This window comes from Chiloscyllium plagiosum, unplaced genomic scaffold (assembly GCF_037043375.1).
Source record: "Chiloscyllium plagiosum isolate Xiang-an unplaced genomic scaffold, Cpla_swu_hap1 HiC_scaffold_22, whole genome shotgun sequence".
Taxonomy (NCBI): domain Eukaryota; kingdom Metazoa; phylum Chordata; class Chondrichthyes; order Orectolobiformes; family Hemiscylliidae; genus Chiloscyllium; species Chiloscyllium plagiosum.
Genome location: NW_028270160.1, coordinates 57,818,510 through 57,845,538, shown reverse-complemented (window position 1 = coordinate 57,845,538; position 27,029 = coordinate 57,818,510). Strand labels below are relative to the sequence as shown.

At 42.4% G+C, this 27,029-nt stretch overlaps 1 protein-coding gene across 2 annotated transcripts in view; it reads right to left on the bottom strand.

The window, feature by feature from the left end:
- Positions 1 to 27,029, bottom strand: part of arid5b (AT-rich interaction domain 5B) — a 126,909-nt gene that overhangs the window by 69,770 nt on the left and 30,110 nt on the right. Inside the window, exon 4 of one of the 2 annotated variants that reach the window (XM_043712312.2) lies at positions 16,626 to 16,871. The exons of the other annotated variant lie outside the window; for it this stretch is intronic. Within the exon in view, the coding sequence (XP_043568247.2) occupies positions 16,626 to 16,871 (246 nt within the window). The remainder of the gene's footprint in view (positions 1 to 16,625; positions 16,872 to 27,029) is intronic. 2 annotated transcript variants of the gene reach the window in all.

Below are 27,029 nucleotides of genomic sequence, written 5' to 3'. Positions count from 1 at the left end.
TTGCCAGAGTAACATGCATGCACAGTAAATACCTTCTAACCTTGTTTAACATAATTTGGCTGCTACGAGTGACAGGAAAGCTCCACAGGTCTCGAAACCCTTTCACCCAAACAGATTCATCGTACCTGTGATTTAGCTCAAGATGAACACCATTACGCTAAACTGTGCTCAAAAAATAAACAGCAGGGAGGCTCGTGCTTTTAAACAGGAGGGCTGTGGGATTTTTCAAACACAGGTTGTTATTTCATTTAGGCTGACATTTTCCCAGAAGCAAGAAAAATGCATTTGTAAGCACCTATTATGACTTCAACCTGCTGAAGCACCTCAAAGCCAGCGAAGAACTTCTTAAAATGCACAGCAACCTCTCCCAAACAGAAAGATTATTTTGGCCAGATCAAACTGGTACATTGAAGGATAAATATTGGCGAAGATATCAGGAAAGTATCCTTGCTCCTCTTTGAAGGAGTGCTGTGGGTGGAATATTTTGTATCTTCCTGAGGGTGGAGCCAGGACCTCGTTTCAAAGATGGCCACACCAATCATTTAGCGCCAGGGTGTCACAATTTCTTTTCACTAAAGACCCTGAAGCGAGATGTGAACCAACAAGTTTCTAGTTCAAAGGTGACTATAGGTCCAGCAGAGCAAGAGGACTGATTCCTCAAATTTATGGGGAAGGGGGGCTGGGAGAGACAAGAAATATTTTGGAATAGGACAGATTAAATTCTGAATGAGACAGCTCCTGCGTCTGAAAGTAAAGAACAGCTGGGCAGAGCGAGTATAGGATACTTGCACAAGGAAGGTGGGTGGCAAGCATGCCCGTCTAGGAACTCCTACCCATGAATTTCCACTCACTCCAGTTTTAATTCCACTTCAACATACTTTCCTCAGATTTCTGAATAATCTGCTCTAATTCCATCTGAACAATGGCAATTGTTTGCTGACCCATTTTGAGGTCGTGTCAATACACATTTCAGTTTGAACTTCAAGGACGGGCTTGGTTTGTGTAATGAGACAAGCAATAAACGAAAAGGGCACTTTGGCAGTGTATATGATTCAGAGAACTTCAATACACAGTTTAATTCAATAAGATGTAGCAATGATATAAATCACTACTTCGTAAGAACAATATTAATAGTATTTTAATGAATTATTAAACATACGAAACAGTGGATCTGCACAGTTTTGAAAATAATGTATTGCCAAAACTATATATGCACATATTTGTTTGATGTCGAGAATTCTCCATTTATTATATCAACCAGTCACTTGTAAACAATCAATTCATTGTTCAGTTTGCTGACATTCCACAATTTCTTTTTAATGAATTTCCGATGCATATAAAACTAGCAGGTTCTGCATGGAATATTCCTCAGGAGCAGAAATGACAGAGTTGGGCTTTTTGCGACTTGATTTAGAGTAGTCATTCATCAAACAACGAAGGGGGTTTGTCGTGGGGGGGGGGGGAGAATGAAAGAAAAGAGAACGCACCCACAAGCTTTCCTGCAACAGCAAAAGCAAGTCTGAACAAAAGAATTCTTCCTAAAAATTATTTATATGCTCCCCTTTCAGAGCAAGTAATGGCATGCACACTACCGTGAGTCAGTCTACATGTCTGAGTAAATAATATCACACACCACAGCATCATTGTCATTAATATTCCCTGAGGCATAAGAAATGTATTATGTGTTCAGAGGACGAAGTAGCCAAAAGCAAGGTTTTTCCTTATAAAGTAACCCAATTGCTGCTGTACAAATGGAATTTTTATTAGTTTGCAATGCCAGAAAGGAATGCAATTGATAGTCTGATTTAAATCCATTTCCCTTCCTCTCCCCCTTCACGTTTTCTACAAATAAGAAAAATGAGATTTCTAAAACTGTCAGCGAGTGAAACATACTAAAGGTGTAAGGGCTCAATCAACATGGCGAAACTTGCATGGGTAGTGCTCCAAACAACTTTAGCTGAACTGTAATTAGCCAGTGCTGCATATAAATATAATTAACTTGAACAGATTCATAAATTAACCACGTAGATGATGTTAAATGGGCCTCAGGTGGGGAAGGGGATTATACTGATGACCAGCTCACAGAATTTAATCACTAAACGCAAATCAAATAAAACAATTTCACAGAAAAGCAGCCAATTCAAACAATGGCCCAATCATATCACTCAACGGTATTTCTTTTTAAAATGGCTCTAGTCATAACATCATGGATTGGTCAGAGGACAGGATGCTCAACCACCTCAAGATGTTATTTGTACTTAAAATACATTAATTTTCAAATTATCTTGCATCACATGACTAAAACCTGTGCATTATTCTCTCGTTAGCCTTTTAGGGCACGGTTGCATTGCTGCCATTTGCGGTCTACCCCAATTGCACTATGAGTGCCTTACTGGCGATTTCAGAAGTAATTTCAAAGGCAGCCACATTACTGTGGCACTCGAGTCACATGTAGGATAGACCAGGGAATCATGGCTGATTTCCTTTCCTAAAGGATGTTAGTGGAACAGATGGGTTTCTACAACAGTTGATGATAATTTCATTTGCACCATCATTACATTCCAGATTTTTGAGCTGAATTTCAATTCCATCGGTTGGCATGGTGGGATTTGAACCCATGTCTCTAAAGCATTAGCCGGAATCCCTGTTACCAATCCAGCAACTTTGTCCCTTGACTACCATAGCGAGAATGCCATTTTGCATCCGAAATGGCAGAGAATTACCCCTCTCTTCCATGGTCTGTGACTAGAGGTCTACTTAGCTAGAGAGAGTTTTCAGACCTCTGCTGTGTTCCCTTTGGCCAATGTGCAACTGTCGGAGTGAATCCCAGTGCCAGTAAATGCTCATCGTGCCAAGTAATACTTGCACCGCAGATGTGCCTGACAATGGCCATCTCCAACAGCACTGTGGGTGTACCAACACCTGAAATACTGCAGCGGTTCAACCCAGGAGGACGATAAATGCTGGCTGGTCAATGATGCCCAAATCCCATGAATGATTATAGAAACTGGTGCCAGGGCCCATGTTTGTCAAAAATTTTATTCAGAGGAATGTTGGTGAAGATGGCCAATCTAATAGGTGAGCATCACTGCTTATGTTAAGTGCCCTTCATGACCCACACATGCTCCTCACCCCACTCCACTCCCTCCCCCAACCACCGCCAAGACAAAGCTTCTGTGCTGGCATTTAAAATTATATAGATACGCATATTATCTCTGTGCTAAATATTCACCAATGTGAAATTCAGAAAGGCAATTCTGAAAGGTTGCAGCAAGAGATACATCAGCATTCACACATGATGTATCTAATATTCTGTTTGTTTGTAGTGTGGAGAGTTCCAGCTGAGCTCAGGGCTGGTCCATACTTCCACTTTTTTTTTTAAGATTCCCCACAGTGCGGAAACAGGCCTTTCGGCCCAACTAGTCCACACCGACCCTCCGAAGAATAACCCACCCAGACCAATTTCCCTCTGACTAATGCACCTAACACTATGGGCAATTTAGCATAGCTGATTCACCTACCCTGCACATCTTTGGACTGTGGGAGGAAACCGGAGCATCCTGAGGAAACCCACGCAGACACAGGGAAAACGTGCAAACTCCACACAGACAGACAGTGACCAGAGGTTGGAATCGAACCTAGGATCCTGGTGCTGTGAGGCAGCAGTGCTAACTACTGAGCCACCGTGTGCCCAAGGATCATTTTGACAAGGTGGTTCGAAAAGCTCCAACATTCCAGCAAGTGGTAAAATTCGGACCACACATCAACTTCTGGCAAAAAATAATAGGAGCTGGTCAAGGTCAACTAGGAGAAATTGAGGACTGCAGATGCTGGAGACCAGAGTTGAAAAATGTGATGCTGGAAAAACACAGCAGGCCAGGCAGCATCTGAGGAGCAGGAGATTCGACGTTTCGGGCATAATCCCTTCTTCAGGAATGAATCCTGAAGAAGGGCTTATGCCCGAAACATCGATTCTCCTGCTCCTCAGATGCTGCCTGGTCTGCTGTGTTTTTCCAGCATCACATTTTTCAACTCTGGTCAAGGTTAAGACCTTTTCAAATCTCTGGTACGAAATGTAAGCTCATGTGTGTTTTGTTAATCATCGGTGTCCAGTATCTGTCAGTTGGAGGAGGATGAGGATCACAAACTTCTGCCGAATCCTCATGTAAGTGACTCGACCAATTCTCGATAAAGATCTGGATAGGATGAATAGTAAAGGCCTTTTTCCTGGGGTGGGGGAGTGCAAAACTAGAGGGCATAGGTTTAAGGTGAGAGGGGAAAGATTTAAGGGACCTAAGGGACAACTTTTTCATATAAAGAGTGGTGCATGTATGGAATGAGCTGGTACAGGAAGTGGAAGAGGCTGGTACAATTACAACATTTAAAAGGCATCTGGATGGGTATATGAATAGGAAGGGTTTAGAGGGATATGGGCCAAATGTGACTAGATTAATTTAGGATATCTGATCAGTACAGATGAGATGGACTGAAGAATCTGTTTCTGTGCTGTACATCTCTTATCTTTGGGGGTGCGGGGGGGTCACCTAATAAAGGTTTACAAAATCATAAGAGGCATAGATAAATTGAATGACAAAAGATCTTTTCCCTAGGGAATCAAAACTAGACAGCATAGGTTTAAGGTGAGAGGGGAAAGATTTAAAAGGGATCTTTGGGGCAACTTTTTCACATAAAGGGTGAGGCGTATATGGAACAAGCTGCTGTAGATGCAGGTACAACTATAACATTTAAATGTCATATAGATAGGGACATGAACGGGAAATGGGCCAAACGCAGGTAAATGGGACAGATTTAGATTGGGAAACCTGGTTGGCATGGACAAGTTGGACTGAATGGTTTGTTTCCATGCTGTATATCTTTATGTCTCTACATGGGATAGGTGGTCCATGAGGTATTGGTTTGACAAGGACAAGATTTTGCCTCAATTTGCTTTCTCTGCTCCACATCATTAAACATGGGGCTCAAAACAAGGTGCAGATTTATTGACAAAGCTGTGGCCATTCTCAGTAACTGATGGCAAGCTTCTTCCATTAACATACCAAGAATTTAATGTTGTAAAATATAATTCCCAGTGAAAACTCACCCACGTACAATAAAGCAGGCCTATTATACTTTCAGAGAATGACAGTGAATCATGCAATTTGTTCAATTCCTTATCCAAATCATAATTGCGCAATAAGCAAATCTATTGCACAAAATCACTAGCATATTTATTCTGCACTATAAATTATACAGGCACTAATTACCATCTGAAATAAATCAAAGTCATTGGGGAGCAACTGCGATGCAGAGCAAAATAAACAGTACATGGAAAATATTAAAATGTTTTTCTTTTTCTGAAGCTTATGCATAATTCGAAGGGATGATCAATTGAAAGCACAAACAGCTTTAATTGCTAATACTAGGAGCTGGCTTCCGGAATGCTGGAATCACTGGCATTTTGTGGTTACTTTCAACTTAAGCCTTTGCTTAGGAGTGCTGGCTGAACCCAAGAGTGAGACACTTGACGAAATGTAAATGCACTCAATGCTGGCTGATGGAACTCTCAGCCATAAGGGAGCCCAAAGGGGCAGCCCATTAAAATGGGGAGTATCTGCTCAAACCAACTTCAAACAGCAAACCAAGCAGTATGTGAGACACAGCATCAAGACTGGCCTCTTCTCTAAACCCACCAACACCCACAGCTACCTCAACTATACATCCTCGCACCCAACCTCCTGGAGAGACTCACAGCCATTCCCCCAGTTCCTCCATCACTGTCACACATATTCCGACAAGGCCAACTTTGACAAGGGAACCTCCAAAATGTCCACCTTCTTCCTATTTCAAGGATTCCCCGCTCTCAAAAGGGCCACCAACCCGGTCCGGCCCAACACCTGCACTTCCGCCCTCATCTCATCTTCCCTCCCACAACAGTGATAGGGCTCCACTTGTCCTTACCTACCATCCCACCAGCATCCACATCCAGAAGGTCATCAGTCACCATTTCCACCACCTCCAGTGAGATGCCACCACCAGACACACATTCCCTCCCCTCCCTTGTCTGCCTTCTGCAGGGACCACTCCCTCTAGGACAGCCTGGTCAACTCTTCCTTCACTCCCAACGCAGCCTCATTACACCTTCCCCTGCAACCGAAGGTGTAATACCTGCCCATTTCTATCCTCCTTCCTCAGTATCCAAGTGCCCAAACATACCTTCCAGATGAAGTAGCACTTTACCTGCACTTCTCACAATCTAGCCTACTGCATTCGCTGCTGACAATGCGGTCTCCTCTACACTGGGACAACGAAACATAGACTGGGTGACCGCTTCACAGAACATCCTCATCAAAAAGATCGAGCTTCCAGTTGCCTGTCACCTTAACACACCACCTTGTTCCCTGGCCAACATCTCTGTCTCAGGCTTGCTGCAGTGCTCCAGGGAAGCTCAGCACAAGCTGGAAGAATAGCGTCTCATTTTCCACTTCGGGACCCTGCAGCCCTCTGGACTCAATATCGAGTTCAATAACTTCAGGGCCTGAACTATCAGACTCACATAGGCTGCCCATTACAGATTATCTATTGTTAGCCACTAGCAGGCTCCATTAACAGCTATTCACCCTCCCAGCCAGATCATCATCCACTCCTTTGTCTATCCAACTCTTCTTCTTTCACTTTGGACTCTATCCCCACCTAGCATTTACTCCTTACTCCCTCCCTCCCCTATCTTCTTGCACATAAACTGACAATTTCCTAACCATCATCAATTCTGAGGAAAGATCACCAGACCCGAAACATTAATACTGATCCCTCTTCACAGATGCTACCAAACTTGCTGAGCTTTTCCAGCAACTTCTGTTTTTGTTTCTGGCTAACAGCATCTGCAGTTCTTTCGGTTTTTAGTAATCCAGACACCCTGGCAACACCCAGGACACCGGAGGTTCAAGTCCCACTGTGGCAGATGTTGAGATTTGAAATTTAAACCATGAAACCACTGTCTTAAAACCCCGTCTGGGTAATTAATGAAGGAAATCCGTTGTCCTTACCTGGTCTGGACTACATGTGACTCCAGACCCAAAGCAACGTGGTTGACTCTCAACTCCTCTGAAAAGGTACTCAAGTCACTACAAAGTTAAAAAGGAAGGAATGAAACTGGACAGACCATCTAGCATTGACCTAGGCACTGCAAACACAGACCCTGCAATGCCCCCAAGACCTGGGGCTAATATTAAAATTGGGAGAGCTACCTCACAGAGGAGTCAAGCAGCAGCCCGACATAGTCATACTCATGGAATTATACTTTACATACAACATCCCAAAAATTACCTTCACAATTTCTCAGGAGATTCACAGTACCATGGTATACAGTCAGGAGGGAGGTAATCTGGGGAACAACAACATTGACTCCAATAGTCAAGAAGTCTCATTGTATTAGGTCAAGCATGGACTAGGATACCTCCTGCTGTTGCACACACAGTCCTCCCTCAGCTGATGAATCAGTACTCCTCCATGTTGAACAACACTTGAAGGAGGTAGAGGGTGGCATGGGTGCAGAATGTACTCTGGATAGGTGATCTCAATGTCTACCATCAGGAGTAGCTCAGCAACAGTACTAATCATTGAGCTGGTCAGGCCCTAAAGAACATAGCTGCTAGACTGGGTCTGCGGCTGAAGGTGAGGGAAAAACATACCTGACCTCATCTTTACCAATCTGCTGGCTGCAGATACTTCTGTCTAGGACAGTATCAGTAAGAGTAACCACTGCACAGTCCTTATGGAGTCGCCTTCACATTGAGAATATCCTCCATCTTGTTGTGCGGCACACCATCGTGCTCAATAGGACAGACCTTGAGCAGATCCAGCAACTCAAGAGTAGGCATCCATGAGGTACTATGGGCCATCAAGTGCAGCAGAATTGTACTCCAACACAATTTGTAACCTCGAGGCCTGGCATATCTACCATTCTACAATTACTACCAACACATCAGAGCACAAGATGAGGCTGAAGCATTTCTTCAGCCAGGAAGTGCCAAGTGAACAATCCATCCCGGCCTCCTCCAGTGGTCCCCCAACATCACATACCAGTCTTCAGGCCACATGATGTCTAAAAAATGGCTGAAGGTACTGGATACTGCAAAAGCTAAGGGCCCTGTCAACATTATGGTGAAATACTTCAGACATGTGCTCCAAAACCTGCCACACAAGTTCCAGTCCCGAGGAACAGCAGCCTGGCAGAAATTACTCTTTTTATAAAAATGTTTACATTGATGTCCTGTAACACGTTACCAGCAAGAGAACGAGGAAGCCATTCAGTTCCATAATGAGAACTAACAAGTCTGAGGTCAGCCATGACCCCACTGAATTGCAAAGCAGGCTTGAGAGGCTGAACTGCCTCTTCCTGATCCTAGCTTTTAATGTTCCAAGTGGCTCTTCCACACTGAAGCCTGCAACTAAAGGCCTAAAAGTAAAGAGGAAGCTTGCATGAGAGATTTTGTACTAATCAAGGTCAGGACCAATCTCAATATTTCAAGAGAATGTGTTGTGGATTTGTGGAATATCATTTTAGCAACATTTAATTTCCACCTTTGCAGAATGCATACTGACAGTCCACACACAAAAACAAGTGCCTTTTTTAAACAAAGCTGGACCAATTGCATCCACTCTTAAGGAAAGTAATCAGCATTGCCTGAGAGGAGAAATGTGGTGTGCTTTTAAAAGATTGTTCAGTCAGCTTGATATTGCACAACCCACTGTATACACGACTGCTTACAAAATACAGTGCAGTCTGATATTTCACAATACATTCAAAAGGGTCTGTGTGTTTAACCTTACACCATATTTATGTGAAATGCAGAGATATATTTCACAAACCTTCCAGCCATTAAACCATACATCAACAATTGACGCAATCTGGCAAAGCAGAGAAGGCTTTTACAAACTGGCCCAAGGAGAGGGATGTGGAAATCATTATGAGAATGTAATATTGCTAATGCATATACCCTACACTAATGGCTAAGCCAGTTGGCCCAAAAGCAGTGCGGCAAAGCAGATTGGGAAGGTTTCAGGTTCGATCCCCAGTCAATACTGAGTTAGCTGAGGCAGTGTCTCAAACTTAGGTCAGCACTACACCAACCCACCGCCACCCCCATCCCGGCCAGAGAGCAGGAAATTAACCTGGCACTCCAAACATGATTGCTGGCATAGACAAAGGAGTACCGCCAAGATGTCTTTATAGTCAAATTGTTTGGCACCAAGCACCATGATGTGGAGGTAGCCGGGTGCACGTGGAATTGCAAAGCTCAGGGGAGATGTGAAAGGGTCTAAAATAAGGATACAAGATCACAAACATGGAAATGTCACAAACAGTGACAGAAAATTGCATGCTTTATAAGGGGCTTACTCAGTGCAAACGTAGGTTTATGCAGCTATTGTAGAACTTAACTATATAGAACTAAGCCAGATAACTGAAAGACAGGAACTGCAGTATGAAAAAAAGAGCAAGGTCTACCAAAGCTCACCTTTTACTAATGCAGTATTCTGTCAATCTTGGAAACGGCATGGTTGACTAATCACAGCTTTTATCAAGTGTACCGGAGGCTCGGACAAACAGGAGGCGAGATAACCATCACAGACACCCCCCCCCCCCCCACCAAAACCGAATAAACAACAATGAATGTTTCCACCATCTGCCTAAGGTGTCTGTCCACAGACTGACCACTCACTCACCATAATGTGTTTTCTGCAGATTCGATATGTACTAGCCCCCACATCATTACACCACAAGACCTACTGTTCTGGACAAGTTGAAACAGCTCTTTGTCATCGACTGCAAATAACACTGCATTACAGACTCCCCAAACCTCTTGACAGAGAGAGTACAATGCTTGCTGCACAGATAGTACCACTGAATAAACCTGACAGAACAACAGATGCTTGGCAGTGATTACAAGGCATTAGATCCACTGGAGGTGTTCAAATAGTTTTGCCAACCCCAAGAGAGAAACTCAAAGAATTAGAACAAGCTATGATTAAATAAACCAGAGAGAAGTCCCTTGAATAAGATGTGCACAGTTGCAACTTAAATTGATGCTTCTGATTCACTGGCTTGGTTTCTCTGCTGTAGAATCAGGCACCTTGGGAATCAAGATTTTAACAGAGACCACTGAGTTGCATTAATACAGCATCTTCCATGATTCAAGGATGTTTGAAAATGCTTTCCAGTCACTGAAGTGTTTCTGAAATGCTGTAAAGTAGGAAAGATGGCTCCAATTTGTAAACAGCAAGCTCCCACAAACAAGCAATTGTTAACGTGGCCAAGTTGTCGGTTATAATGATATTGGCTGATGGATAAATGTTGGCTAGGACTTCCTGCTCTTTGTCAAAATAGTACAGCAGGGGGACTTGCTATCAGGCTGAGTTGCGTCCTTATGTATTTTTGCTGGAAGTTACATGTATTCACAGCCAGGCACCTATCCTCTGCAGGAAAAAGGAACATGTCCAGGAATTGCTCTCTCTTGGAATGATACAAAATCAGAAGACTATATCTCCCAAGTGCATTTCCATGGCAATGCCTCGATCAGAGTTGACCTCCCAATCAGCAGCACCGTTTTCTCCTACAGTATAAATTGTTGTTCCCTCTGAAAGTTGGCACTCTCGTGTATGTTCTGATGAAAAGCTTTGCCCTCGTGTCTTTTTATACAAAAGAAACAATACTTAACTTCTGTGCTAAAATGAGCCCCATTGAAGCAAAGAATGAAGCAAATCAGAATGGCCTTCAGTGTATGTACATGCTGTAAAGGATACTTTATATATAGAACCCTTGCTATCTCACCAACTGTATCCAGTAAGTAGCTCCGCTATCGAAACAGGCAAAGTCCTGGGTCACTCGCCAACATACTGGGATGGCTGGTCTAAGTCAGGAATAAGCATTGTCACATCTAAACAATCTCTGATGATATCTGCCAGATATGCGGGTGTGTGGAGGCCTGAGCGAGGACAGAATAGAGCTGGGCAGGGAGACTTCTGAGATTCAGTCTAGCATAAATAATTGGTGTGAACAACAATGGAACAAACTAAAAAAAGGGCACAGAAAGTACAGGGGATCTGTAAAGTGTAGTGCAACTGAAATTCCAAGCTAATAGTCTGCGTGTGCGATTAGTTCAAAGTTACTATGTAATACATAGGTCACTAATTCTAAAGATATAATTATCACAGGCAGGGAAGGGGCAGCAGAATGGCTCAGTGATTAGCACTGCTGCCTCACAGCACCAGGGTTCCGGGTTCGATTCCACCCTTGGGTGACTGCCTGTGTGGAGTTTGCACATTCTCCTCACGCCCATGTGGGTTTCCTCTGGGTGCTCTCGTTTCCTCTGGTACAGGTTAGGTAGACTGGCCATGCTACATTGGCCTGTGATGTGCAGGCAGGGCAGACTATTCATGGGAAATACAGGGTTAAAGGGATAGGTGTTGGGTCTGGGTGGGATGCTCTTTGGAGGGCTGGTTTGAACTCAGTGGGGCAAATGGTCTGCTTCCACACTGTACGAGAACACAGAGATAGACATCATTATCTACACAGCCTGCTTCGATCAACGTAAACCCACAACTTGTCGTTTGGAAAGTGCAAGTGTTGCACCAGCTTGAGTTCATGTTTCCACTCGATCATTAACAGTGTGATTAGGTCATGGACTCAATCTGGAAAGAAACCAGCACTGATAACTGTAAGTGTCTTATCACAGCTGCTGAAATAAGCCCAATCAAACGGTTACACATTTTGTGAATCTGATAACAGGAGACAAATGAAATGTTTAAGGAAGTGTTTGAAGAAAGGCTGATTGCTCCCTTGCCTGTCCATTCTAAACAGTTAACCCAAGAACACAGCAGACCTGATTTCAAAAAGCAAGTGTCACATAACCGGAAGTTAAATTTAAAAAGGGAATTGTTAAAACTTAAAGTAACAATTCCTCTTTAGATACGCACCAACAGTCCAAACTGTTTCTACTGATGGCTTTTGAGAAGACCAAGAATATTTTAACTGAAGCTCAGCCTAGATACCCATTTCCCTATAAAGTCACATCCGTTTCACAATTCCGAGCTCTAGAATACAGTTCAAACATTGATCTTCAGGAATGCACTCCATGTTTCTATAGTCTTGGCTCTTTGCCATCAAAAGACAGGCAGGCATCATATCCCCCACCATTTGTTACACTCCATAATCTGGGGAGTTATCTGCAGACAAGACGCACTCATTTTCCAAACAGTGTCACACAAATTGTTTCCGGTGTTATTTTGGGACCAGGTTATTATTTTGGACCTGGCTAATTGCAGTTGTTCCCCAAAACTCGATAACATTACAAAGCTCAATGGCTGCAAAACTGGACAATGCAGAAACGGACGAAGAAAACAGAGTTGTGTTTCATCCCATGAGACAGAAAGAACAGTGTAAACGCCAGGCTCCTGTTGGACGGAATATTTCATCATCAATATCTTCATCAGCTGACCAGCTGCTCTTTCATTGGCTATTTCACAATTGGCTGCTCTCCAGCCCAGTGCCTCTGGAGACCAGAGGCTAACTAGAGATAAACTCATCCACCTTTTCATGCTATTTCTTCCATCAAGTAAGTTCACTCTACTCTTCCTGACACTCGTCTGCCCAAAACCACTGGAGGTGCCCTGGTTTCTTCATCACTATTAACAGTCACAGTTATAATATTACAGAATAATGTCAGAACTGGCACATGGGAATTACATCAGGACAATAAATACTTCTCCCAAAACTCAAACAGTTCGGGTTTCAATAACCCACCACAAAATCTAAAACCAAGAGGCTTGTTTAATGACGTTACCCGAAGGCCAAGGGACTGAGACGCAGGGAGGAAGAACGACAGATGATTTAGCTCTCTGCTCACAAAGATTTCCTTTGCTTCATTATTTGGATGTGGGCATCACTGGCTAGGCCAGCATTTATTGCCCATCCCCAACAGGCCTCAAGAAGTTGAGGTGAGCTGCCTTCTTGAACTCCTTGGACTGTAGGCAATACTCCCTCAAAGCTGCATAGATACACAGTCGTGCAGTCACGAGGAGCTCCCATGCTCACTGCCGCACATTGATATCAGCTTGTGGAAGTCGCTGTCACAATCAGACCTCGGAAGTCTGCACACTGCAGAAAACAGGGAACATTGAGTCTGGATATAACTACAGAGTTTTTTGATCCAGTGACAACGAAGGAACAGTATATTGCCCCAAGTCAGATCAGACAGGAACTTGCAGACATGTTATGATGAGTCTGCTGTCCTTTTACGTGGTTCAGGTGACTGGTTTTGCATTGGGCTGTTGGCCATTTGCTGCAGTGCACCTTGTAAACTGTACAGACCGCTGGGGGGAGTGGGAGTGGACGCTTGTCCTGAATGGTGTCAAGATTCACAAGTGTAGTTGGAGTTATGCTCATCAAGGCAAGTGGGGAGTACTTCATCATATTCCTGAACAGGTTTGAAGTAGCTGGTTGATAATGTTAATATTTGCACTGCAAAAACAAAATAATCATTTGATGCATTTTGCAGGTTGGTTATTTATATTAACTAATTGCTAAAATTACTTGCTGTTCAGGAACATGATTGTACATAACAACTTTACCATGGAAACTTGGGAGAAACAGTATTTTCATTGGATATTTTCATGGTATAACATTCACTCATTCCTCAGCACTTTAATTACACTCCTGTTTAAAGGATGTCTGTTTCTTTACAAAGACACTGCATGAGCCTTGCTGTTGTGATTAACGTACGGACATCGCTATAACTCAATAATGGAATAAGCACAATTGAAAAGGAATGACTATTCAGTAGTCAACCTTGCTCCCAGAGAGTTGGAGTCTGAGACTTATTAATGTATGATTTTTACTCCTTCCATTTCTCTTTTATGTAATAAGTAGGTAATGTTTTGAAGTAAATGCAAACAAGTCAGTTTCACTGGGGGTTGCTCAGGGAAGTTTGCAAATTCTAATGGAGTGCTTCTGTGAGTAAGTAGTCAGAAAAAAACACCATTTAAGAATTGGCATTTTCTGAAAAAAGAATATTGTTCCACCTGAAAAGTAGTGGCACAAAGTAGTGTGTATCGTTTAATGAGATATTTATACAAGATGGTGGCTAATATTGTACCCGTTTTGTATAAAATAACAGAGGAGAAGTGGAGAGAGGTACCAAGACAGACAGGTATTATTGGATGGTCAAGAGCAGTTTATAAGACTGTAAAAGCTAAATGTGGGAGCCATGTGACATCGTCAGCTATAAGAATGAAGCTTCGGATGTTTACAATGAGCCAACCATGCCTGAGGCCAGGTTACAGCCGTCAACTGGTGCCCTGGTGTTTATCTATTACTTCTATAACATATACTGTGAATGCAATTTTACATTACAACATTGAAGTGTTTTTGTCACAGTGCCAGGATGAGAGATTATTTTACAACGTCAGTGTAATGCAAAATGGCAATCATGTTATGTGATTACTACATTAGAATGGAATCCAGCAGACTTTAGGAAAATTCCATTTACAATACATGCATATACACATACAAATACTGTATTACAAATATCTATAAAACATAAGAGTACTATGTTAAACCAATTTGTTATCCACTAAAAATTAGACACACTTGAAATCACATACTATAATAATTGACTTTAATAATTCCATCAATACAGTTACTTGTCTTTGTGCTCATAAACATATTATCTGAACCAATGAGTCAGCCCATTGTGTACTTTTCCACTCAGCTTGCCTAGAACGGGCAGCTACTTAAAAGCGTTTTTTTTAAAAGGAGTTGCACTTTTCCATAGGACAAACATTTAAATGGAAAAAAAAACTGAATTTCTAGTGCCATTGGCTGATAATAATCTGCACAGAAACAAAGTAAAGTAATTTGATAATCTAATGGCAGCTGCAGACCAAGAATTCCAGAGCTCAACAGTTCAAGGTTAATATTTCCAAATAAAGGAAACACGACCAATATTGCCAACTGCATTTTGTCAGTTTTACTCATTGCTGGCAACAGTCCAACAGAATGTGATTTTTCAGCAAAAATACCTGCTCTGTATCAACAACTCAGCCCTTCTCAGAATTGATATCATGTTTACTTTGGTCCCAGAAAAGCTGCAGAATGTGGTAATCTCCAGCTTCCTCAGTTTAACTAAAGCCCAATGCGTGTTAATCCCAACTTCCTAACTCGAAGACAAAATGGTTCACCAGCGCAGCACTGAGGTGATATTGTAACGATGAGGTAGCTCCTCTTTATCTGTCAAACAAGAACTCAACTGGTCGAATTCATACTCCTGCACTTTACCCTCCTTTCTCTTGTCTCACTGTTGGCAAAAAGCTTTTGGTTACCCCCATCTCTGGAATTCCCTCCAGAAACCTCTCTGCCTCTTCAAGCTGCTTGATTATCTGACTCAATGCCTCCATCCCTGGCTGGATGCCATTTTGACTCTATGAAGCCTTACTGCACTAAAAACATTTAATGTATGCAGCCAGAAAAAAAAAGACAAATTTAAATGCAACATTTTATGAAGTGTTCTGAACCTTCCGAATCCTGCAGACTCTGGGTTTTACAAATATTCAGCAAAGGCTGCCCCTTTGATATTCCAAAACGCTTTAGGACCTTATTCCTCGTCTGCTTCTATAAATTGATGATTTCAGCAATCAAATGAGAAAGACAAATATCAACAAATTAAACAATTTGACAGATTTCTAAACATTGAAGCATACATCTTTTCTGTTGTACAAACTGCCACAATCTTTCGTACCTGCAGTGAGTACCACTCATAAGATGACAAACTGTACTATTCGTGAGGAAATGGAGAAGGCAATTTATTGTTTAGTTTATTTGGCTTGGTTTATTGCTCTCATATCTATATAAATTCATGTTTGTATACATACATGCTATAGGTGTATGTAAAAGAGAGAGTTTGTCAAAACTGTATCCTTTATGCTAGATTTACAAGGTAGGATTGGTGTAGTGTTAAGTACTGTTGTTTTCATATGGATGCTAAAGGTACATAGTGTAGAATGGATGCAAAACATATCGTTGCTGTGTGTTGGCTTGAGGTGGATTGAGGCTTCATTCACAGTCCAACTCTGCCATCAGTACAGAGCAAAACGTTATTGCACCAAAAATAAAGTTTAGTTTTAATGCATCCTCAGTGAAATCATTCTTCCTGACTTTTGTTGCTTTTATTCAACCACTAAACATTTTGTACCAGAAAGGAATTCAAACTTTTGTTTTGCAGCTAACACTGAGTGACAAACACTGAGTGTTCATATTTACTTTTCAGGTTATTTCTCAAACAGCACAGCTTGAAGGCACAAAACACCCTCTTCTCTAACAATACCAAACAATTTCCGAGGAAACTAATGTGACAATCTAATGGGAAGCTACACAAAAAAAATGTTTCATTTTAATTTCTTCACTTTAGCATTACAGGAATGAGTACAGTCCTTGGACTGCAACATACTTTGGCAACCTTAAAGTCTGTTTAAAAAGAGTTATGCAGTCTATCAGTTGGAATTCAAAACTTTTACAATGTCCTCTATTTCAACCACATTGATGAGATTACAACAAAGTGAGAGAAAGTACTTACCAAACTCATCGCAAACGCTCTCATTTTCAATCAGAGTCGGATGATCAAATGTGTCACGGCAGTAGAGGATCCGGGTACTTCCATTTAATATCGCAATGCCACCCAGGGCCATTACAAATTCATTGACCAGCCAAGACGACGATCGGTTTTGAATTCTCTTCAGCATAGTCCGATAGCGGCAGTACTGGGGGTAACTGAGGACAATGATTTTGGTGCCATCAACATCACCACCATCATCATCAGCATCTGCAGAGAAACACGCGTTACATGGGTTGACATGGAATGTTCATCACAGAGCGGAACACAGGCTGCGCCTGTTGCTGCATGCACAAGTTGCCTTAGCCTCATGTTGCTACTTAAATGAAATGTCTGGCAAATCACTGGCAAAACCAGGCAATGCTGGGGATAGGAAATATTTGTTTCCACTATGATCCCAATGTAACAAGGGATGTATCACAATCTATTAATGATATAATGTAAATAAATCCTGGAATGATGAGTAATATGAATCAGTGAAACACAACAGTTTAAAAATTTACACACAAATTTAATAAATCCAACTGTCACGCTTCTGGGAAATGGAAGCTCATGAAACTGCTTAAGTATTTGAAACACGTTTGGACAAAAAACACACACATAATTAATGCATAAAAAGCATGTGTTTGAAACAAGACTTTAAACAAGTGTTTTGCTTTATCCTGGCAGTTAAGTTCAGCCTATGGCAACCTAAACAGGAAGTGGTAGAATAATGGCTAATGGAACCATTATCCTGCACTAATTCAGGCTGGCTGACACCACACCTAAACTAATGCTATATACACAACAATATATCTACATTGCAAAACTGTATCTTGTGTAGCTGCTAGATTCACAGGCTTTCTGCACACACAGTAATAATGAAGACAATGCCACTCTATAATTTGATGAGCTGTGATTGCTTTAATTGGAACCCAAACAGAAAATTGTTGGAGAATGTATTTAAGAGATTCTAGAAGGTGGATGCCCAACAATTCTGGCTGAGATGGAGTTTAGGAGCCCACCCCATCACTTCACGCTTTGCTGGGTAAATGCATCATACGGTTGGATGTTGTACAAACTGACAAGATAAAATACCCATGCCCCAGTCTACACAGAGTTAGAGAGACCCCAGCTGTGGCGCATCGCAGCACCACATTTCAATGTCTCCTGAATTTCAGAGCAGCAAAACCAACCAAATGTCTCTCCTCTAATTCTGAATGGGACCTGCAAATTATACATTTGGCTCTCGATGCTATTGGAGGAGGGTAGGGAAAAGTTCAATGTGAATTGTGACATCTGCGCAGTGTACATTATTCAGAAAGGCTGGTGTCAGCTCCCAGCTAACTTGACTTTGGATAAGATGACGACTTGTTCTGCTCATCAGCACAAACCGGAAGTTAAATCATTGTGTGTGTGAAATTTATCATAACAAGGGTGATAGATAGGGAGAAGCTGTTCCCACTTGTAAAGGAAAAAAGGAGGAGAGGGCATAGTTTTAAAGTCATGTGCAAATGAAGCAGTGGTGATATGAGAAAAAAAAAACGTTTTCATACATTAAGTACTACTGGAACGTACTACTTGGAAATGTGGAGGAGACAGATCCAACTGAGGTATTCAAGACAGCACTGGGTGCTTTCGGATATTGAAATGGCGTGTAGCAACCTGGAGAAAAGGCAGGAGATTGGCACAATGGGTCAAATGGCCTCCTCCTGGATCATGCCATTCCGGGATAAAACACTGCTTCAGTCTCAATGGGAGCACTGCACCCAGTTCTGGGCGACACTATTTCACAAGGATGTGAAGGCTTTACACAGGGTGCAGAAAAGATTTACTAGATTTTTTTCAGGGATGAGAAACTTCAGTTACGCGGATGGGTTCAAACAGATTGGAGAAGATGCTCCCTCTAAAAAAGGGGGGCAAGAGGAAATCTGATCAAGGTGTTCAGAATCAAATAGCTGACAGAGTAGACAGGGTGAACCTGCTCTCATGAGATGGCAAGACCAAGATCCAGAGATGATTGGTGAAAGATGTGAGAGCGACATGAGGAAACCGTTTTTCACACAGCAAGTGGTTAGGATCGGGAGTGAGCTACCTGAGAAACAGTGTGGTGGAGGCAGGTTCAATCCCAGCTCTCAAAAGAAAACTAGATCGTTATCTGAAGAGGTAGAATTTCCGAGCTGCAAGAAAAACGAGGAGGGGTGGTACTACCTGCATTGTCCTTGCAGAGGGCCAGCATTGAGATAACAGGCCAAATGGCCTCCTCCAGTACTGTATCCATGATTTTGCTAATTTCCCTCAAGTCAGTCAACATGCTCCTAAACTGTTGAGGATTAATGGATAGGTGTAACTCGATTCAGCCACCCATTAGAGGTAGCTCTTGTATCTGTTCTAGACACGGTAAAACTGAAAATTCACATGGTCAATGCATTAGTGTGCAGCAGGCCAACCACAACTATATTCTTCTTGCAGGAAAGATTTACTTTCAACCATATCTTGAATTAAATTGGTATACCCATTTCTAAAGCTACAAGCATACATTACTTTGTATTTTTCCTTAAATAAATACTTTCCTTCTCAGTGTATAATTGCTGATTTCATACAAAACCAAATCGACATCCAAATGGGCTCTGTCCACACAGCATGCTGGTCATGGGAACTGGTCCTGTGTCCAAACAGTTCCGAAATTAATCTGCACAATTGGAGGAAAACTGTAACATACATCCCAAGGATTCCAACTTGCTTCCTCTTAAGTAGAGACAAAAAAAACTGCAGATACTGGAATCCAAAGTAGACAGGGAGGCTGGGAGAACACAGAAAGCCAGGCAGTATCAGGGAGGTGGAGAAGTCAACGTTTCAGGTGTAACCCTTCTTCAGGGATTGGGGGGGGGGGGGGGGGGGGGGGGGGGGGGCGGGTGTAGGGGGATCTGCAGATAAATGGGGTGACAGGGAGAGGGTAGTGAAGTGGGGATAGGTGAAGACAGGTAGAGGGTACAACCTGGTTGATCAATGGGAGGAATGAATCCGGTTGGTGGCAGGGAGGGGTAGAAGGGAGGGGGAAGGGGCTGGGAAGGGAGTCAGGGGATGGGAAGGAAGGTTATTTGAAATTGGACTGCCCAGGCAGAAAATGAGGCGTTCCTCCAATTTGCGGTTTGGTTCGTTGTAGCAATGGAGAAGGCAAAGGAATAGTCATGCTGGAAAGGGAGGGGGAAAAGTGGAATTAAAATGGGTGGTGATTTCAAGGTCTGGTTGGCCCCTGAGGGCACAGCTGCGATGCTCAGCGAACTGTTCCCTTAGTTTACGGTTGGTCTCCCTGATGTAGAGAAGGCTACAATGGGAGCACTGGATATAGTGAACTCGGTTGGAAGAGAGGCAAGTGAACCTTTATCTCTTAAGCAAGCACAACTTGGTCAGACCAAAGAGGTCACCAAGATGGTCAGTCACAAGAAGGAGTCCAGAACAAAGGGATACAATTTTAAAATTGGATCTAGGCCATTTAGGGCACATCTTCATTCAGTTCCTTACAATCTGCCAGCCCAGGTTGGTGGGCTTGGAGTGGGGCTATGTCAATTAAGCCCAGGAGAGAGTTGCCAATGGCAGGCATGGAGATGTCCACTGAACAGAGCCAGACAGCCAAATTCACTTCGCCACAAACCTGGAGATGAATTCCTTTCTCATCATATCAATTTGTGCTGCAGGAGCCAGCAACACTGTGAACACTAATATTCAAGGGTATAGACAGATCTAAGGGTTTGCTACATTCTAAGTTCTAACAAGAGTTACACGTATTGCTGCCTAACAATAGGGGCAAGACCAGTTCAAGGGTTTCAACAGAATAGCGAGTCACTGAAGAGGTGGTCAAAGATAACACGCAGAAAGAGGCCGCCTGAGAAACAAAGTGTAAAGCAGCAATGTCGTCAGCTATGGGGCTGAAAGCAACTGCTACATACACCTGCGTAGTTCAAAGGTTCAGCAAAATCCAATAGTAATTGAGCATCTTTGTCACGAGGGCTCAGGGAAGTCCAACGAGTGTGAAAGGCTCAGCAGGCGCCAGTATGCAGTTAATAGTTCACAGTACAGCACACAGTCAGGTTGAAGGCCCAAGAGCAGCAACTGCCTTAAGCAACTGAGTTAGAGTTGAACTCAAAGAACAACGCTAGGGGTAGTACCAGCTTGGTGAAGCTTGCTGTTTGTAAAAAAACTGGGGTTGTGCCTGTAAGCAGCTTCCAAGAATCCAGGAAGCGGGGTCCCAGGAAAGGAGGGTGAATCATCCAAGCATGAGCAGTGACTGAGGCAGTCCACGATGGGCTGACTGGATAAATTTTGATGTCAGGTTGTCACAAATGAAGAATCATAAGCCCTTATGAAATTTTAACAAGATTAGATGGAATAGATTCCCTACAGTATGGAAACAGGTTCTTCGGCCCAACAAGTCCACACTGACCCTCCAAACAGTAACCCACTCAGACCCATTACCCTACCCTATATTTACCCCTGACTAATGCACAGAACACCATGGGCAATTTAGCATGGCCAATTCATCTGACCTGCACATCTTTGGATTGTGGGAGGAAACTGGAGCAGCCAGAGGAAACCCACGCAGACACGGGGAGAATGTGCAAACACCACACAGACAGTCACCCGAGGCGGGAATCGAACCCAGGTTCCCTGGAGCTATGAGGCAGCAGTGCTAACCACTGAGCTACCATGCCATCCATAATTTGAGCCTTAACCATTTGAGTGGAAATTGAAATTGACAGAGGCAATTTGCTATGCAGTGATTCGTAAAATTTGTTGGGGTGTAAAATGGACAGCAATCCTTCTGATTTCCCATGTATTAACATCAAAACGACCCGTTGATTGCAGAACACATAAAACTTGGAATCTCCCCAGATGTACAGTAATGATCCAATCAAACTACTTTCCACTGAAAGTGGAGAACTGTTGACAACTTTGAATAAAAACGTGTTAAAGTTAAGGTTTAAGTAAAATAGATGGCATATCGTATTTGTACACTACTGTAGGTCAGCAAATGGAGCATAAAACAAAAAGCAAAATGGAACTTTGAGTTCTTTAAGTTGTAACAATGAACTGTTTGAAGATTAATCAGCAACATTCTGATCATAGTGATACAAGATGGATCATAAACTAATTTCTCCTCAATGACTCCCACCATTCCACCCCATCTGTAAATGCAACATTATATCAAAGTCAACTTTCTCTGGCATTTTAACACAGTTTCATCAAAAATTGACACAGAGCCACATATCTCCCTACCCTTGACAAAAATGACACACCAAAACAATCCAACATTTACACCCATCTGAGGGCAGTCAAACTCTCAGTTCAACAGCCCTATCTGAAAGATGGCACACATTGACTGTGCAGCACTCCCTCTGTCCTGCATTGGGGCAACCATGTGGATTCTGTACCCTGTGGATGGAGCTGACCACGAAACCAGAATGGGACAGACACACACACACACACACACACACACACACGCAAGTATCACTGGGGTGCAAACCCTTGACAGAATCACACCCGCATGGGCACAGCCCATCAGATGTCCTGGAAAAATTACAAAAAATTAATTAATTGGTTCGAGATTCTCCCTCATCCAGTCCATGAATTTGGTGGAAAGTTATGAGTATGTCTGGTTTCAATCCAACACCACACACTCAACTGGAGGACACGGCAATGCAAATGACAATATATTGTCCAAGTAAAAGTAAGGAATTTCTCTTGAAATAACTGTTTTGCTTTGTCCACAAAACCTATTCCCTCGTAAAAGCACCGCAGGTTCCCGAATATTCTGTAAAGCAGACTTTGCTCAGGATTACTTCACATGAAATCATCAGGTTTGATGTCTGATTGCTGTCAATTTAACATTGGCAGAAGGTGGAACACCATTACCTGCAAGCTCCCCTCCAAGCCATCCTGACTTGGAAATATATTGCTATTCCCTTCAGTGTTGCTGGGTCAAAATCCTGCAAATTCCTCCCTGTGGACTGCATCACCTTCTCAAGGGGCAACTCGGGATGGGCAATAAATGCTCACATCCGTTGAACAAATATTAAAAAAGATTATTGGTACTGAACAAAACTGGTTCACACCAGGCATTATGTTTCCTGCCTTCTGGATTAGTAGTGCTGGAAGAGCACAGCAGTTCAGGCAGCATCCAAGGAGCTTTGAACTGCTGTGCTCTTCCAGCACCACTAATCCAGAATCTGGTTTCCAGCATCTGCAGTCATTGTTTTTACACCATTATGTTTCCCACCTTAGGAGAAAGTAGCAACATCAAAGCCTCCCAAACAGGCAGGACATCATGGGCCTATGCTGAACTGTCAGCTCTTTATGCCCTGCATGATTTTCTGTATCATGGGTGCAAAACAGGTCCCCAAATCCTAACATATAAAGGAGTGCTTAAAGTCTGCAAGCAATCACCTCCTCTCCTGAATCAGGAATTCAACTAAACACAAATATTATCAGGATGATTCACATGAACTGAAACCAGCTTTTATAAGGACCATGACTCTTGCAGGGCAGTGTAAATGTCCCCATCTCAGGATCAGGGGGTCTGATTTCAAGTCCTACCTGCTCCATAGTTGGGTGATAGCATTTCCGAATAGGAAATATCTACAAGGACCAACACTCTTTCCAAGATCACTCAATTCCACCACCAGTGATAAGTATCTTGTATAATTTGGTACCTATTTAAGGGTTAATTGCCACTATGCACAATAGCCAAACCCCAGCGTGTTGTCACAGATACCTCTCTCTCTTTGAAAAAAGGTCAATTAAAAACAAATAGTGTGTCTTGGCAGATGTCCAATTCATGTATATCTGAACCGCAGCAGGTTTGGCATGTCCTACGACGATACAGCAACACCCCCTCCCCAACTCATCAAAAAAATCCCCCGATCTCTCTCACAGCTCCAGAATAGATGTAGAAATGATTGTACTGCACTTACACAACTTTTCCCTCAGTGCTTGCCTGTTTGTTTCAAATCATTTTAAAACAAATAAAACATGCGATATGTAACATGGAGGTTAATGGATACAACAGAACGATGCAGAGTGATCAGGGACACCGCTCGAATCTCAATCTACAGGTGATAATGAACAGTCAATATTATTTCAGTTGTGTCGTCATTTCAGTGAGAACCTGCCAGAGATTTGTTTTTATAACTGCTCCCTTGTTCTCTGGGACATGTATGTAGCCTGGTCGAAAGCAGAGCATGACCATTTGATCTCGAATGCTTGCAACTTATTTGTCCCAGTTGCTCAATTTGGAAGCAGAGTTCTAACTTTACATCACGAGCATTAATCCAGCTCCTGGTCACATCTAGCACATTTTCCAGTGATTACAGGAGATAACACATTGTATTGGCACATCCCTGTTTAAATGCTGGAGACATTGTACAGTGAGTGCCACATCAATGCAACAACGTCCAAGATCATTCAGCCGATCTTGCCTGTTCCAACTCTTTCAAGAAATTATCCACATCGTGCCATTCCTCTGCCCTTTTCTATACAGTTCCTCAAAGTTCCCCCTTTCCAAGTATTTACTCAGGTGCCTGGTGCAAGTTATTACATTATAGGCAGTGCATTCCAAATCCTAATTTTCTGCATTAAAATATCTCATCGCCCCTATGGATCTTTTGCAAATTACCTTCAATCTGCACTCTCGAGTTACCAATCCTCTTGCAAGTAGATACAGTTTCTCCAGATTTACTCCACCAAAACCCTTCGTCATTTTGAATACTTCTATTCAATCTCCCATCTGGATTAGTGAGCATTCAAAAACTATGCATTTCTAGAAATTAAAACTCTCTTGTAAACGGTTAAACCAAGCGGTGAAAGACTATCCTGTGTCGACCTTTTACAGACGTTAAACATAATTGGACTTTGTTGGCCTAAAGAAAATAACATTTCATTCGAACAATGGAGAAGATATTCCGAATACCCCCTAGGTCAAAGAAAACCGTATGCATTGCAATATGTTGGTTACTCTTCACAATGTAATTGAAATACAAAGAGACACTGACATATCTTCATTTCAGAAATGCCACAGGCAAAACACCATCTCTAAGTCACATACTAATCTGATTTGGTCACCCATCATCATTCCTTTGTCATCACCAGGTTAATATTTCGAAATTCCTTCCTTAAAACAATCTTGGGAGCACCACCACTACCACAGTAGTGACTAGTTCACCTTGTCTGAGGAAGTAGAGATTGGCAATATCGTTCTGCAAGAACAAACAGAACTGCTCAGCACAAGATGAATTTGTGCTTACCTGCTGATATACAGGAGTCGATTCAACTTTGCTGAATAAATTAATGCTAAATGCCCCGAATGTCTTGAGAAATGAATTCAGTGCAACATTGAGAATTGATGCAAATTGTCAAGAGTCCAGCATATCGAATTTCACAGCAAATACAAAATATGGTAACAGGATTCTGCAGTCATTTCTGGTCTCCCTGCTATAGGAAATATGTGGTGAAACTTGAAAGGGTGCAGAAAAGATTTACAAGGATGTTGCCTGGGTTGGAGGGTTTGAGCTATAGGGAGAGGCTGAATTGGTTGGAGTTTCTTCCCCTGAACTGTTGGAGACTGACGGGTGACGTTATAGAGGTTTATAAAATCATTAGAGGCATGCACAGGGTGAATAGTCAAGGTCTTTTACCCAGGGTAGGGGAGTCCAAAATTAGAGGACATTTGTTTAAGGTGAGAGGGGAGAGATTTAAAAGGAACCTGAAGGGCAACTTTTTCATGCATTAGGTGATGTCTGTGTAGAATGAGCTGCCAGAGGAAGTGGTGGAGGGTGGTAAAATTACAACATTTAAAAAGGCATCTAGATGGGTAAAATAAATAGGAAGGGTTTAGAGGGATATGGGCCAGATGCTGGCAAATGGGACTAGATTAATTTAGAATATCTGGTCAGTATGGATGAAATGGACTGAAGTCTGTTTCTGTGCTGTACATTTCTATGACTCTAATAACATAACAAGCTCTGTTAAATTCTGGCCTGAGAAATCTCTGTCCTTTTCAAACTAATCCCACTTTTTCCCCCTCTCTTCACCCCTAAAACTAAACATCCCCGATCCCAGGAGACAATGGAGAGGGTCCCAATACAGCCTTTTCTGGATTCGCAAGGTCTCTGTATCTAAACAAAGTAAAATTTCAAAGCTAACAGTCCTGAGCAGGTCTGATGAGGTGAGGAAACTTGAATTATTGAGATGTCACATGAGTAACCTCAGAAGGACAGACAAGACACACCTTCTTTGTTCAACAAGATCATGTTCCCAAACAATCTCACTTCACAGCTACAGGGGGGAGCCCATTGGGCACTGATAGAATAAGCAACAAATTCACAAGTCAGAGTGATAGATGGCTGCTACCGTATCGCTATAAAATGAAATTATTAAATTTGACGAAAGCCTACTAAATCATTTCTGGGTTATTACAGTGACAATTGAGTGTTTTCAGTGCGAGGATTAGTCCAACATGCATACTTTTAGAAAGGGAAATCACTTACTCATGATAATCCATCAAAATATTTTTTAAATTACACGCAACTGACAGATGGGGGAAATATGGAAAACAAAATAGTTATGTTTTCAAAACAACCATCACCACAAAACTTATGAAAATGCTTGAAAGCAAATATAAATCAGCTGGCTAATTCATCCCAGTTTTTTTTCCCCTCATCCTAAAAAGATCCATACACACACAAAAAAATTACAGTCTAATCTGCCTTAGAAACTATCAAAGTGAACAGAGCCACTGAAGTGCCTGATACAATGTGGAAAAATTCAAAGTGATGGAAGAGTCATAACAACAGGCTCGGAGATCAGAAACTTTCTTCTTAAAAAAAGGTGTGTTGTAATAACAATAATATTTAAAAGACATTGGGCTTCAAAAGGTGTCTAGATCCTTTTAAATAGCATGTGTAATTAAGATTTTGCTTCCTCCAGCCCGTCCCCATGCTCACTAACAAAATCAAAGTATTCATAGAATCCCTACAGTGCAGGTAGAGGTTATTCACTGAGTCTGCACTGACCTTCCCAAGAAGGTCAAACCTCCCCAACATATCCCCATAACTCTGCATTTCCCATGGCCAATCCACCCAGTCTACACATCTTTGGACTGTGGGAGGAAACCCACGCAGTCACCCAGGGCTGGATTCGCACCTGGGTCCCTGGTGCTGTGAGGCATCAATGCTAACCACTGAGCCACCACGCTGCTTGAAGTTTGTGGATGTTGTAAATTAAGCGAAACAGACCTTAAGCCAATGCCCAATAGCAAGGGGTGTGAGGGACCTGGTGCAAGAATGATGCACGGGCATGACCTTTAATCTACTTTGAGACATGCTGTTGCCCGAC